General features: G+C 36.1%; 1 protein-coding gene across 2 annotated transcripts in view; it reads right to left on the bottom strand.

The window, feature by feature from the left end:
* Positions 1 to 14,782, bottom strand: part of BRWD3 (bromodomain and WD repeat domain containing 3) — a 134,012-nt gene that overhangs the window by 19,539 nt on the left and 99,691 nt on the right. For both annotated transcript variants that reach the window (XM_037989497.2, XM_007992161.3), the window contains exons 23-31: positions 14,255 to 14,423; positions 13,053 to 13,166; positions 9,479 to 9,586; positions 6,246 to 6,370; positions 5,405 to 5,487; positions 2,154 to 2,265; positions 1,304 to 1,365; positions 1,038 to 1,193; positions 268 to 388 (exon numbers count right to left, since the gene is read on the bottom strand). In XM_037989497.2, the coding sequence (XP_037845425.1) occupies positions 268 to 388; positions 1,038 to 1,193; positions 1,304 to 1,365; positions 2,154 to 2,265; positions 5,405 to 5,487; positions 6,246 to 6,370; positions 9,479 to 9,586; positions 13,053 to 13,166; positions 14,255 to 14,423 (1,050 nt within the window). The remainder of the gene's footprint in view (positions 1 to 267; positions 389 to 1,037; positions 1,194 to 1,303; positions 1,366 to 2,153; positions 2,266 to 5,404; positions 5,488 to 6,245; positions 6,371 to 9,478; positions 9,587 to 13,052; positions 13,167 to 14,254; positions 14,424 to 14,782) is intronic.

Here is a 14,782-nt window from a genome sequence, read left to right as displayed (position 1 = left end):
AATTGCCTTTAATAAACTAAAGTTAAATGTAGTTTTTGTTTTACACACCATTTGTACTACCCATATTTTCCTCTCAGCCTTTCTTCTCTATCCCCAAGAGTGAGAATCTACTAAATAAAGGGAATTAATGTTCTAAATTTTTAAAGGAAATTTTGGTGTGGATCTTTTGGATGATCATGTTATACTATGAAAACGCAGATCTCAAAAAGGAAAGCAAAAGCCATAAAGCTATAAATTTTATAATAAGTGATTTAAAAAAAAACAGACCTGTAAAAGCGATTTTCAAGTCTCCGCCTGATGGTATTGAGGTCAGTTGGATAAGCAACTACAGTACAATACAAGGGGTAGGCACTGAGATCCACTGGAACAGCAAAAGGGCTGGCAAAATCTACAAAATCATCAAAATCAAATAAGGTAGCTATAAAGGACATTAACATCTCATGGTAACAAACATTTATTCATATATAAACAAGAAGGGAGGGTGATATACTACATTTCTAAAACCATGAGGATTCCATTATACAAACAGAATGTTATTCTTTATATTTGGATATCATATCTATGAATCATGCATGATACACTGGTTCAAATCAGGTAAAACAAAATTAGAGGAGCACTGGGTTTAACTTCAGATTTCTGTCTTTCCTAGATAAATGCCAAACTTCTCAAGTGACATGTTTTAGAAAATTTAACTATTCACGTGGGTAAAATACATTACTCATCCACTGTCCTTACCAAAAAACCCATCCAAAGTCAGGCTCAGGGAACAGCTAGAGAATCAAAGTGATGCAAAAAGGAAATAGACACTTACATGGTTACCTTCACTATTATCCCCCAGATTGCTTAAAGAAAATTATCAGTTACTACTTTGGCCAAGCATATAAAACTGTTAATATTAAAACTAGAATCACTGTGCTTCTTGAGTTAAAAGTAAAGTGTACAGTGAGAAACTGTATATCCTTTTGTAGAACTTAAAATTTCTGCTGATTTTCCTAGCTCCTCTGCATGCTCCTAAATTTTTTTCACATTCATCATACCCAGGGAAAGAAGGTGGTTGATGCCCTGAATAACCCGTTCACATTCTTCATCTCTGGAATGAGCCCCCCACTCTCCTTCCTGGGGTTTGTATAGCAAAGCAGTCAATTCTTCCTGGGAGACAGGGACACCAGCACCAACTTCATCTGGAAAGGCAGCTAGGTATAAGATTAAAAAAAAAAAATCAGAAAAAAATTAGTTTCCAATATCACGTGAATATCATTTTACTTTTAAAAGAATTATAATTCATTTGTAAAAGCATATTTACTTCCTTCTGGAATTGGCTCCATATCCCAGGGGCTCATCTTTTCTCTCTCATTATTGTCCCAGCTATTAAAAAATAAGAAGATGCAAATCAAATTAATCATAGAGTACTTCCTTTCATATACTACCACAATTTTACATGACTTCTTGGGGGTGAGATTTGAAAAGGGCAATATAGTTGTCTTGAAAGTACAACTCTGGTTATATACAGATAACAATAAACTTCTAATAGAGAAAACATGGTCCATCTCTATGAAACTTAGAGGGCAGAAAGCCTACTTTTAGTCAATACGGAGACTAAAAGTCAGTCCTCATAGAATGAGCATTTCTTCTATCATTCTTGAGGGGATTTATTCGTTAGCAATCTTACAACTCTGGATTTTCAAGAAGAATTAAAGTAAATGTTGCAAACAAATAGTACTTCCAAACATGAGGCAACCACCTCTGCCTAGAATTCATACGACTAAACAAAAGACTAAGTACTAATATTAATTGCTATATTCCAGCAATAACAATTACTTTAAGTAGTAAATTAGTTTCCGTATTTCCCATTAAAAAATAGTTGCAATTCTTGTCTGAAGCAGAAATAGTTAATAAAAAATGCAGACAATAAAAGAGGTAGAAATAAAGTGTTTAGTTATTCCTTTGTTTTAGTCAAAGAAAACAAAGAACTTTGCTTTGACTAAAACAAGGGAAGAACTGAGCACTTTACCATCAAATTTCTTCTTTACAGGTACAGGTATTGTGAGACTAGATAAGTCAGATAAAAGGGCATTACTCCTGGTGGAGGTTTTTAAAAGTCCACATACTACTACAATATCATATTAGGCATAAAAGATCATAAACATACTTACTGAACACTGTAACACTGGAAAGAACTATCAGGATACTCTGGTTGAAAAGGCTGCTGACTCTCCACAGTTCCAAACCACCAGGCGTCATCTATTATACTGCGGAATCTATCACCTATAACGTTTTAAAATTCTTAAAAGGATGCTCTTGAGAATATTAGCTCTGTTCCCACTCTAAATTACTGCTTTTTGTTGACTACAGAAGTAACATTGTATCTAGCATTATCAGAAGCTTCCATCTAGGTTTTCGAGATAAGTGATTATTTTACGTTTTAACCTCTTCATGTATTTTGATTTCCAAGTGGTAGAAATCTTTCTGAAATAAATTACATATGACCACATCTTCTTAAATAAATGATAACTTTTTTCAATTCCTTAGCATCATCATTAGGCACACTTCTTATTGTATTACTTATGTACATAAATGCAGTTGATTCTTCTATCTTGCTTTTAGCTTTATTTAAAAATCTCTTCATACTAGTTTGTACATTACAGATCTTCAAGGCAGGCTATAAATCAAGGAAGATGTAGGAAAGTTTGGAACTTTCTAGAGACTTGTTGAATGGTTTTGATCAAAATGCTAATAGTCATATGAACAATGAAGTCCAGGCTGAGGTGGTCTCAGATGGAGATCAGGAACTTATTGAGAACTAGAGTAAAGGTCACACATGCTATGCTATAGTAAAGACACAGGCAGCATTTTACCCATGCCCTAGAGATCTGTGGAACCTTGAACTTGAGAGAGATGATTTAAGGTATCTGGTGAAAGACATTTCTAAGCAGTAAAGCATTCAAGGAGTGACTTGGCTGCTGTTAAAAGTATTCAGTTTTATGTATTCACAAAGATATTGTTTGGAATTGAAACTTATCTTTAAAAGGGAAACAGAGCATTAAAGTTCAGAAATTTTGCAGCCTGATGACTGATACGATAAAAAAGAAAAACCTGGCCGGGCACGGTGGCTCAAGCCTGTAATCCCAGCACTTTGGGAGGCCGAGACGGGCGGATCACGAGGTCAGATCAAAACCATCCTGGCTAACACGGTGAAACCCCGTCTCTACTAAAAAATACAAAAACCTAGCCGGGCGAGGTGGTGGGTGCCTGTAGTCCCAGCTACTCGGGAGGCTGAGGCAGGAGAATGGCATAAACTCAGGAGGCGGAGCTTGCAGTGAGCTGAGATCTGGCCACTGCACTCCAGCCTGGGCGACAGAGCGAGACTCTGTCTCAAAAAAAAAAAAAGAAAAAAAAAGAAAAAGAAAAACCCATTTTCTGAGGAGAAATTCAAGCCAGCTGCAGAAATTTGCATAAGTAACTAGGAGTCAAATGTTAATCATCAAAAAAATGGGGAAAATGTCTCCAGAGCATGTCAGAGCTCTTCAAGGCAGCCCCTCCCATCACAAGCCCCGGGGCCTAGAAGGAAAAAATCGTTTCTTGGGGCTGCCCCCCTGCTCTGTGCACACTTGGAACTTGGTGCTCTGTTTGCCAGCTGCTCCAGCTCCAGCCATGAATAAAAGGGGTCAAGGTATTGCTCAGGCTGTTGTTTCAAAGGTTGCAAGCCCCAAACCTTGGTAGCTTCCACGTGGTGTTGGACCTGTAGATGCATAGAAGTCAAGAATTGAGGTTTGGGAACCTCCACCTAGATTTCAGAGGATGTATGGAAATGCCTGGATATCCAGGTAAAAGTCTGCTGCCGGGGCAGAGCCCTCATGGAGAATCTCTGCTAGGACAGTGCAGAAGGGAAAAGTGGGGTTGGAGCCCCCATACAGAGCCCCCACTGGGGCACTGCCTAGTGGAGTTGTGAGAAGAAGGTCACCGTCCTCCAGACCCCAGAATGGCAGATTCACCGACAGCACGCACAGTGTGCCTGGAAAAGCTGCAGACACTCAACGCCAGCCTGTGAAAGCAGCTGGGAAAGGGGATATACCCTGCAAAGTCACAGGGATGGAGCTGCCCAAGAGCATGGGAACCCACCTCTTGCATCAGCGTGACCTGGATGTGAGACATGGAGTCAGAGGAGATCATTTGGGAGCTTTAAAATTTGACTGCCCCGCTGGATTTCAGACTTGCATGGAGCCTTCAGTCCCTTCGTTTTGGCCAATTTCTCCCATTTGGAATGGGTGTATTTATCCAATGCCTGTACCCCCATTATATCTAGCAAGTAACAAACTTGTTCATAGGCAGAAGTGACTTGCCTTGTCTCAGATGATACTTTGGACGTGGACTTTTTGAGTTAATGCTGGAATGAGTTAAGACTTTGGGGGACTGTTGATTGGTTTTGAAATGAGGACATGAGATTTGGGAGGGGCCGGGGGCTGAATGACATGGCTAGGCTCTGTGTCCCCACCATTATCTTATCTTGAATTCTAATCCCCTCACATCCGGGCAGGGACTTGGTGGGAGCTGATTGGATTATAGGGGCAATTTCCCTCATGCTGTTCTCGTGATGGTAAGTGAGTTTTCACAAGATCTGATGGTTTGAAAGTGTGGCACTTCCCCTTCTAACTCTCTGTCTCCTGCAGCCATATGAAGAAAGTCTTGCTTCCCTTTTGCCTTCTGCCATGATTGTAAATTTCCTAAGGCCTCCCGAGTCATGTGGAACTGTGAAATAAACAATTTTTTCTTTATAAATTACCCAGTCTCAGGTAGTATCTTTATAGCAGTGTGAAAATGAACTAATACGTATGGCTACAATTAGATTTTTAAAATTCAGGCCAAAGTAATTAAGTGTGCAAAAAAGTCAATAGTTTAAAAATCCTTATGTTCTGTATTGTTACACAATAGAGCTATAAGCAAATTTAACTTTTAAAATGTTTTCCTTTACATTATTGTTATACTGTTTTTTATAATCGAAAAAGAAAAGGAAGGAAGGTAAACGAGCAAAAGAGGGTGGGAAGGTGACAGGGAGGGAAACAAAGATGGAAGAAGGAAAAAAGGAAACAAATCACAATCAGTAATCATCTGTTTTAAAACCTAAGTGTAAAGTGCTCTATTTTAGGGCAACTGACATTTGCGAATTTTCTTTATATTCCTATTTGTATACTAATAGAGTAGATATTTGCAGAAGGTTTAGAGATTATATGCCACATACAATGTGCATGAGAAATAACTAAAAGGAAATTTTAACTTAAGTTTTCTAGTTTCTCTGACAGCTTTTTTCAGTTAAATGATAAGCTAGTTTCTTTCTGTTCAATCACAGTTAAAAAGTTACTTACTATACATAAGCTTAATAGTTATTAAAAAACAATTCTATACTTACCAATCTGCCAGTTCCTTTCTTTGGCTTCATTATAAAACTGATGTAGCACAAGGAAGTCAATGACATCTGGCATGTCATGATACCTATACAGAAAATAAAGCACATATGAATCAATATAGAGATATAACAATATATGTTGCTAAATGTCCAAGGATATATGTTTATTGTAGACCCATTAAGAAAATTGTGCAAACCTCACGGTCCCTAGAAATGCCTTTACTTAAACACCATCTTATCTGATCTGTTTGAGAGTGCCCTGCCTACTGTCATATTACTTTAAAAATATAAAGATGCCAATACAGGTTTATAAACATTAATATGAGGTATTTTATATTAAGGAGTATGAATTAATGTTCTTTAATCTCCTTACATTTTAAACTCAGCTTCACATAAAGAGTCTCTGACTTATTATTCCTGTTATTATTAACAGAAATAAAAGCAACTACCATGTTTCAAACATTCGATTAGGGAATTATAAAGGTTTGTCTTTGATGCCTCACAACAATCTTTAGGAAGAGATTACCATTTCCATTTTACAAATGAAGACACAAATTCAGAGAGGTTAAGTAACTTGCTTATGAACTTATCTATCTAACTATCCATAACATAAATACATACACATACACACACACACACACACACACACACACACACACACACACAAATATAAATAAAATGGAGAAACAAACTAGGAATTAAACTCTGGTCTTTATAATTCTAAACCCTGTAGTACAGAATGCTATAGTGTTTTCTCTCCCATTGAGCCCTGTACTCTGTAGAATATACAATAGGCATTAAAATACACACACTCAAACACAGAGACCCAGAGATAACTACTCACTTAATGGAAAAAGATTCTCCAGTCATTTTGCCTGAAATTGGGTCCAGAAATGCAAGCTTCAAGCAGCACAGTGTGGGTGGGCCAACCTCATATTTGATTCCTACAATCTTAACAAACTCTTGCTCCTATTCATGAGAATACCAATAAATTATTACTTTCATTATAAATAATTACTTAACATTTGCATAGTATTTCATTATTACTTGAACAATTTATTAATATCTGAAGATTCTCTAAATGCCAGGCACTACACTAAGTGTTAAAGGTAATAAGACATGGCTCTTAACTCTTAATAGCAGGTTGTAGTTTAGTGCAATGCTCTAAACCAAGAATGAGCAGCCACATCACCTGGGGAAATGCTTCAAATTTAATGTTCTGAAATCCTATACCTATAGAATCGAATTCTATGTTTGGGGTACAGCTTGGTAATATATCTATTTTGGAAAAACTCCCTAGTGCAGTATGATGCTCTGGTTAAAAATCACTCCCCTAGCAAAAACACAGTATGTAAGCATACAGGTATATATGTACGTGTACATGTTTGGGGTGAAGACTTACATTTTTTAATATCTACAACATTATCTTTTTTGTTGTTTTTGTTTTACTTTAGATTCATGGGGTACACGTGCAGGTTTGTTACATGGATATATTGCATAATGGTGGGGTTTGTTTCTAGTGTACCCATCCTCCAAAGAGTAACCATTGTACCAAATAGCTAATTTTTTAAACCCTATCCCTCTCCTAATCTCCCTTCCTTTGGAGTCCCCAGTGTCTATCATTTCCATCTACATGTCCAATTGTCCAACTGTTTAGCACCCATTTGTTAAGTGAGGGCATGTAGTACTTGATTTTTTGTTTTTTAGCTGTTTTACTTACAATAATGGCCTTCAGCTTCATCTATGTTGCTGTAAAGGCCATGATCTCATTTTTTTATAGCTACATAGTATTCCATGATGTATACGTACATTTTTTTTTTATCCAGTCTACCACTGACGGGCATCTAGATTGATTCCATGTCTTTGCTATTGTGAATAGTGCTATGATGAACATGCTTGTGCATGTGTCTTCACGGTAGAACAATTTATATTCCTTTGGATATACATCCAGTAATGGAATTTGGGTAGTTCTACTTTAAGTTTTCTGAGAAATCTCCAGACTGCTTTCCACAGTGGCTGAACTAATTCACATTCCCACCAGTAGTGTATAAGTATTCTCCCCTCTCCACAACCTCACAAGCATCTATTTGTTTGTTTTGACTTTTTAATAATACCCATTCTGACTGGTGTGAGATGGTATCTTGTGGTTTTGATTTGCATTTCCCTAATAAGTGATGTTTTAGCATTTTTTCACATGTTTGTTGGCCACTTATACATTTTCTTTTAAGAAGTGTCTGTTCATGTCCTTTACCCATTTTTTAATGAGATTGTTTGTTTTTATGCTTGTTAAGTTCCTTATAGATTCTGGATATGATCTTACAATAATCATACACATTCACTAATTATTAGTCACATTTAACTGATGGCAAAACTGATCTTTGTAGGTATAGGGTCCTGCTTAAAGTTATATACTAGCATATAGCAGAGCTACAATTGAAATCCAGGTCTTATCCCAAAGGCTAAGCTCATTTACCACATATAAGCTGCTCCTACAATTTCCTAGAACAACAAGGTTAGGATAAAAAGAAAGAACTTGGCTGGATGTGGCAGCTCATTCCTGTAATCCCAGCACCTTTGGAGGCCAAGGAGGGTGGATCACCTGAGGTCAGGAGTTTGAGACCGGCCTGGCCAACATGGTGAAACTCCATCTTTACTAAAAAGGCAAAAATTAGATAGGCGTGGTGGTGGGCGCCTGTAATCCCAGCTACTCGAGAGGCTGAGGCAGGAGAATTGCTTGCACCTGGGAGGCAGAGGTTGCAGTGAGTGGAGATCGCTCTATTGCACTCCAGCCTGGGTGACAGAGCAAGACTCTGTTTTGTTTTTTGTTTTTTTTTTTTTAAAAAAAAAAAAGTAAGAAATCACATGTTTTATTCAGTCCTGTGAATCTAAAGAAGAACTCAACTTTTACTTGATACAGAATAGATAGGAGCTGTCCCTATCTTCCAGAAGATGATTATGTAAAGCTCACGTGATAAGCTACTTTACCACCTGATGACATTAATAAAATGTTTTACAAACATCTAAATCAAATCTTTATTTTAATAAATATACATATTCTCAGCTGGGCACAGTGGCTCATGCCTGTATCCCAGCACTTTGGGAAGCTGAGGCGGGTGGATCACGCTGCGGTCAGGAGTTCAAGACTAGCCTGGTCAACATGGCGAAATCCCGTCTCCAATAAAAATACAAAACTTAGCCAGGCGTGGTGGCATGTGCCTGTAATCCCAGCTACTCAGGAGGCTGAGGCAGAAGAATCACTTGAACCCCGGAGGCGGAGGTTGCAGTGAGGCGAGACAGGGCCACTGCACTCCAACCTGGGCAACAGAGTGAGACTCTGTCTCAAAGAAATAAAAAATAAATAAATAAAGATACATATTCTCTCTTATATCCTTCCTGTCAAGAATCATCACACAACCCTTCATTTACCTGGAAAACTATCATAAAATGGCCCTTTAGTCTCTTGTTCAGAAAACCAAACTGAAACACAAATAAACCTAGGTAGAAATGGTGGTGAATGTACACCTATGTCTGTCTGTGTGCGTGTGCATATATAGACACACATATATATGTACAAATGAATGAAATATTTATGGACAAAATCATTCTCCATAAAGTATGGAGCCACATGGGTATTATATATGTAGCTACATGGGTAATATATTACAACAGCTATTTTACAAAACACCATAAGTTTCGGGGCTTATTGTGATTTATCCTATTTAATATATACCAAAGCTGTCAGAACCTTGAGAGTGTTTATAGTCTACACGCTCAGTTTATGAAGCATCCAGAACATACAAAGTTGCTGATTAGAGAATATATCCACACAAGGGAACTCCTGCTTTGCTCTAATTATGGACTAGTATAGACTAGACAATAGAAAATAGCATACAAATTTTAAGAAACATATAAAATGTGATCCATCATATTCAGTTCTACAAGAGTATAGTATACCATCTTATCTTGGATACAAAATCAACAGTGAAATATTCATAAAACTGAGGAAAAAAACCATGGGTAAGCAATTTAATTCCAAAGCTACTTCAATTGCATAGCTTATGAATTTGGCAAACTTACCCTGAGATCCATTTTGTTCCATGGCTGTTTTTGTAAATTAACACTGTATATTTTTGATTTCCTTACAGCCCGAACATAAGCTTCATGTCCTTGCCTAAAATAGATAAGCTAAAACAGAAAACATAAGGTATTAAACAGCAGCATCCTATATAACACTGTATGTCCAATATATATTCCTACAAACATCCTCTTCTGTTTGCAGAAAGAAATAATTATAATACTGAAAGACTTCATACGATAAAGGTTTCAAATTATGTTAATTCAGTACTCACGCCTATGTAGCCCTGTGCTCATTACCACATCATATAAACACAGTAAACACAGTCCTTTCCCTTCAATCAGCTTCACAAGTGTGCTGAAGAAGCAGAATCACGGAAAATGTACACAAAACTGGTCATATTTTAAAGTATATGTGCCCCTCCATATCCACAGCTTCTGCATCATCAAATCCAATCAACTGCAGGTTGAAAATATTTGATATATCTATATCTATAGATATAGATATAGATATAGATATAGACATAGATATAGATATAGATATACAAAACAATACAATTACGCCGGGCATGGTGGCTCACGCCTTTAATCCCAGAACTTTGGGAGGTTGAGGCAGGTGGATCACCTGAGGTCAGGAGTTCGAGATCAGCCTGACCAACGTTGCAAAACCCCGTCTCTAATAAAAATACAAAAATTAGCTGGGCGTGGTAACACATGCCTGTAATCCCAGCTGCTCGGGAGGCTGAGGCAGGAGAATCACTTGAACTCGGGAAGTGGAAGTTGCAGTGAGCCGAGATCACAACATTGCACTCCAACCTGGGCAACAAGAGCAAAACTCCCTCACAAAAAACAAATAAATAAATAAATGATGATACAAATAAAAAACCAGTATCGTATAACAACAATTAATACAGCATTTACATTGTATTAGGTATCATAATATAGAGACAATTTAAAGTATATAGGAGGATGTACATAGATTATATGCAAATACTAGGCTTTTTATATAATGTCCTTGTAGATTCTGTTATTTGCAAGGGGTGCTAGAGCCAATTCTGTGTGGATACCAAAGGACAGCTATACTATACTTCAAATTATAACTGACACTCTATCAAAATTTTAATATTCAGTCTACACATTTCATATAAACAGTATAAATCACAGGTTAGTAAATGGAGTAATTTCAAGGCAAATTAAAAGTTGCCTGTTACAGGAGTTCATGTCAGAACTGGCATATTATGGAAGGAAAATGAATTCAATTACTTAATTCTTCAGCTCTTTAAGCCACCATTTACTATCGTTTTCTGTATTTATTACAAAAAGTTTCTTTTCCTCAAGTTTAAAAGCAGTGATAGAGGCTAGGCACAGTGGCTCACACCTGTAATCCCAGCACTTTGAGAGGCCGAGGCGGGCAGATCACCTGAGGTCTGGCGTTCGAGACCAGCCTGGCCAACATGGTGAAATCCCGTCTCTACTAAAAATACAAAACTTCGTTGGTCATGGTGGTGCACGCCTGTAATCCCAGCTACTCTGGAGGCTGAGGCAGGAGTATCGCTTTGAACCCAGGAGGCAGAGGTTGCAGTGAGCCAAGACAGCTCCACTGCACTCTAGCCTGGGCAACAGAGCAAGAGTCGGTCAAAAAAAAAAAAAAAAGTAGTGATAGAGATAAGTAAATAAAAGAAAGTAACAAAAAATACCATATTATGAGATTTCTAAAATACATTAACATACTCTACCAATCAATACTAAGTTAGAATTTCTAATAGCTAAAAATTTGAGTAGAAAATAAAAAAAGTTTAAAATTAGTAAATAAAATAATTGTAAGGTTTAAAAACCAATAATACACATGACATTAAGATATCCTTTATTATATATTCATTCCTGAACTCAACAAATACTGATCATTGAACATCTGTGTATAGGCACTAGATGCTGTGATAAGGTATAAAAACATTTCCTCTAGGATATGGAAGCACATGTGGATATATAACTATAACACAAGGTAGAATATATTATATATCAGAAGAGAAAGATAATTTAGGTAGAAAAGCTTATGAGGACAGAGGAACTGGTCAATGAAAAACAAGGACAACATCCTGGAAAAGTTAGTATTTGAATTAGACCTTGAAAATGATAATTTTAAGAAGTAATGATCTGTGGGTAGGGATATCTAGGCAAGACAATAAAGGCTTAATAGTAAGATGAAGTAAAAAGTAATGTTGCCATTAAGAAATGAATTATATAAAAAGTGTATGTTTGCCTTTATAATTTCTTTAAAAACATCCTCTACATATTCATTGTCTGATTTACATACATCTTCCTCATTACCTGAAGAACTGTCTTCACCTCATATACATTAGTCTTGAAGCATATAAGGATATAGTAAGTTTAACAACATAGAGGAAAAGGAATTCAACCAAAGAATGGAGAAAAATGGTCCTTTAGACAGGAGTCTCATCAGATCCTAGAGTGTGTAGATCCTTGTTTTGTTCTATAAAGTTTTCTAAGGTAATTAAACATGACTCCTCTTCTGCCTCCAGAAAATAAAAACAGGCAGTAACTATAAGAAATAGTGATTTGAGATATGCCAGTAACATTTTACAAGTTCTCTGTTTTTAAGTATAGCATTCGTCAGAAAATATGTATTAACATAATTATGCAAACAAGCATTACTCAGAAGTCCAATACCTATAAGAAAACATCAAAAGAAACATTTAAAAATATCTAAAGATAAACAGCAGGTAATAATTTATTTGTAAGGCTATTTGATAGCTACTCTGATATAAGATCTCTATAAGAGGCAATTACAAAAAAGTTTTGTAAAATTTTTATTGTTCCCAAAATGTTTAGAGTCAATTTGCAAGGTTTTGCTCCTTCTGCTGCTGCAATGACAATATTACATTTCTACTATCACTCTTAAATTTAAAACTGTGTAAAAACATTGAATCAATAAAAAAAAATTAGTATATCAGACAATATCCAAGCCAAAAAGAGTTCTAATGTTCCAATATTATTTTATTATTTTATAAAATAATACTAAATTTCAAAATAAAATGAAATTTTTTTACCAGGTAGAATTTTGATTAATTTCTGGCCAATAATAAATACGGCTATACTTGTCAATCACAGACTCAGAGAGAAAGACCTGTTTGCAAAATTACATTCCCCTACTCATTTAAAGGAGTAAATACCTTCTTATGTACTTTCTTTCAGGTTGAACTTTTCTTTTAAAAAAAAATATTGGAACATGAATGAGGACTCAAAATACCACTCAATTCTACTAAGTGGCAATTCAGATTAAAATAAAGCCAATTATTTTCATGACTTCATAAGCTGATTAATTTATCTCCATATTCAATGAGCATCTAATAGACTGAAGCTACTGTGCCAGGCCCTACGAAGGATACAAAGATTAACACTGTTCAATCACCTTCCACAAGAAATATATAATTAAGCAGAGCAGATAAGATACTGTATATATTATTATAATGGAATTAGGAATATAAATATATTCAGACTGATTAAAGTTAGTGCTCTTGAGGCTACACAGAAAAAGGTTATAACAGGTAACAATTACCTCATCTCCCATTTGTGGAACAAATGGGGAACGTCGGGGTATAGTATCCAAGATCCACTGAGGGGCAAACCATTCTTCATTAGGCTCACCTGCCATAGAAACCAGTCCTCCTTTCTAAAACATAAAAACATGAACAGTATATGTATAAAACATAGTTCTCCAATACATAAAACACATAAACAATAGTATGAAAAATAGTAGGTAGAGAAGATTAAAAATTTCAGGATACAATGAAACCTAACGTATATAAATTTGAATGATTTTGCTGTATTACATACAACTTTTCTGCCAACAAAAAAAATCCCGTTACTAAATTTTAACTGACAGGTAATAACTTGACACTATATACTACCTGAAAACCATAACTTTTACATATGTCTCTTGACTACCACATGAATTCAAATGTAAGAATAAGTTTTTGCCAATAAAATAGTGATAATCTAGAAAATAATTATGTCTACTAAAGCAAAAGACTACAGAATGTGTCTATAATCAATTTTGAAGTTAAAATTATAATAACTACATAAACCAAGTCTTTAAATCATTTAAATGAATTTATAGTAGGGAAAAGAAACTGTCACTGGGATGAAATAAAAACATAAAGGTAAGCCAGGCACAGTGGTACACAACAGTAGTCCCAGCTAACCAGGAGGCTGAGGTGGGAGTATTGCTTGAGCCTAGCAGTTCGAGTCTGCAGTGTGTTATGATTATGCCTGTGAATAGCCACTGCACTCCACTCTGGGCAACATAACGAGACCCCATCTCTCTAATAAAAACACCAAAAAACAGTGGAATGGAGGAAGAGTCCTATACAATTCATCATACTCTTCCATGTTACAAGTTAAAAATGTTAAAAATTAGGACTCAAAATACCACATGACAAGAATAATAATGTTGTCAGATAAAGGTGACAAGAATAATAATTTTGTGAGACAGTAGTTTATTTTAGGACATTGCCACATTTTAACAAATGATTGTGAATATGTTTGAATAACAAATTGTAATGAAACATTCTAGCCTCTACCTTTGGTAACAGAAAAATTTCAAAAATTCTTTGCATTTTGAAGTGAAACTACTTTTACTTACTTTCTCAGATGAAATGTTATTTTTAGAGAAAAGTCAAGGTTACTATTAAATATTTAAGTATCAAAGGCAGAAAAACAAAAAATAACAAAAACAAAATAACTTATAAAGTTACAAACCTTCTTTCTAGTCTGCTTAGGTTTCTTTTGCCTTTCTTCTAGGGACTTCACATTTTCCTCATCAGAGCTGCTGCATATTTTCCGTGTTGTCTGTCTGGTTTGTCTTTTTGGGGGTTGTAAATTTATTCCAGCATCTGCTGTCCAATCAGAATATTCACTTGATGAATCACTGTAAATAAATCAAAATTATGGATACCTAAGTACAGAAAAGGAGTAGTTTTACTTAATAATTGAAAGATCATTCTGTAATCAAACAGCATTATAAATGACATGGCTGGATTTTGTTCTAACTTAAGAGAAAAAATATCAGCCAGGCGCGGTGGCTCACACCTGTAATCCCAGCACTTTGGGAGGCCGAGGTGGGTGGATCACGAGATCAGGAGTTCGAGACCAGCCTGGCCAACATGGCAAAACCCTATCTCTACTAAAAATACAAAAATTAGCCGGGTGTGGTGGCATGCGCCTGTAGTCCCAGCTACTTGGGAGGCTGAGAGGGGAGAATCACTGGAATCCAAGAGGCAGAGATTG

Source organism: Chlorocebus sabaeus, chromosome X (assembly GCF_047675955.1).
Source record: "Chlorocebus sabaeus isolate Y175 chromosome X, mChlSab1.0.hap1, whole genome shotgun sequence".
In the NCBI taxonomy this organism is placed as follows: domain Eukaryota; kingdom Metazoa; phylum Chordata; class Mammalia; order Primates; family Cercopithecidae; genus Chlorocebus; species Chlorocebus sabaeus.
This window is presented reverse-complemented; position numbering and strand designations above follow the sequence as displayed.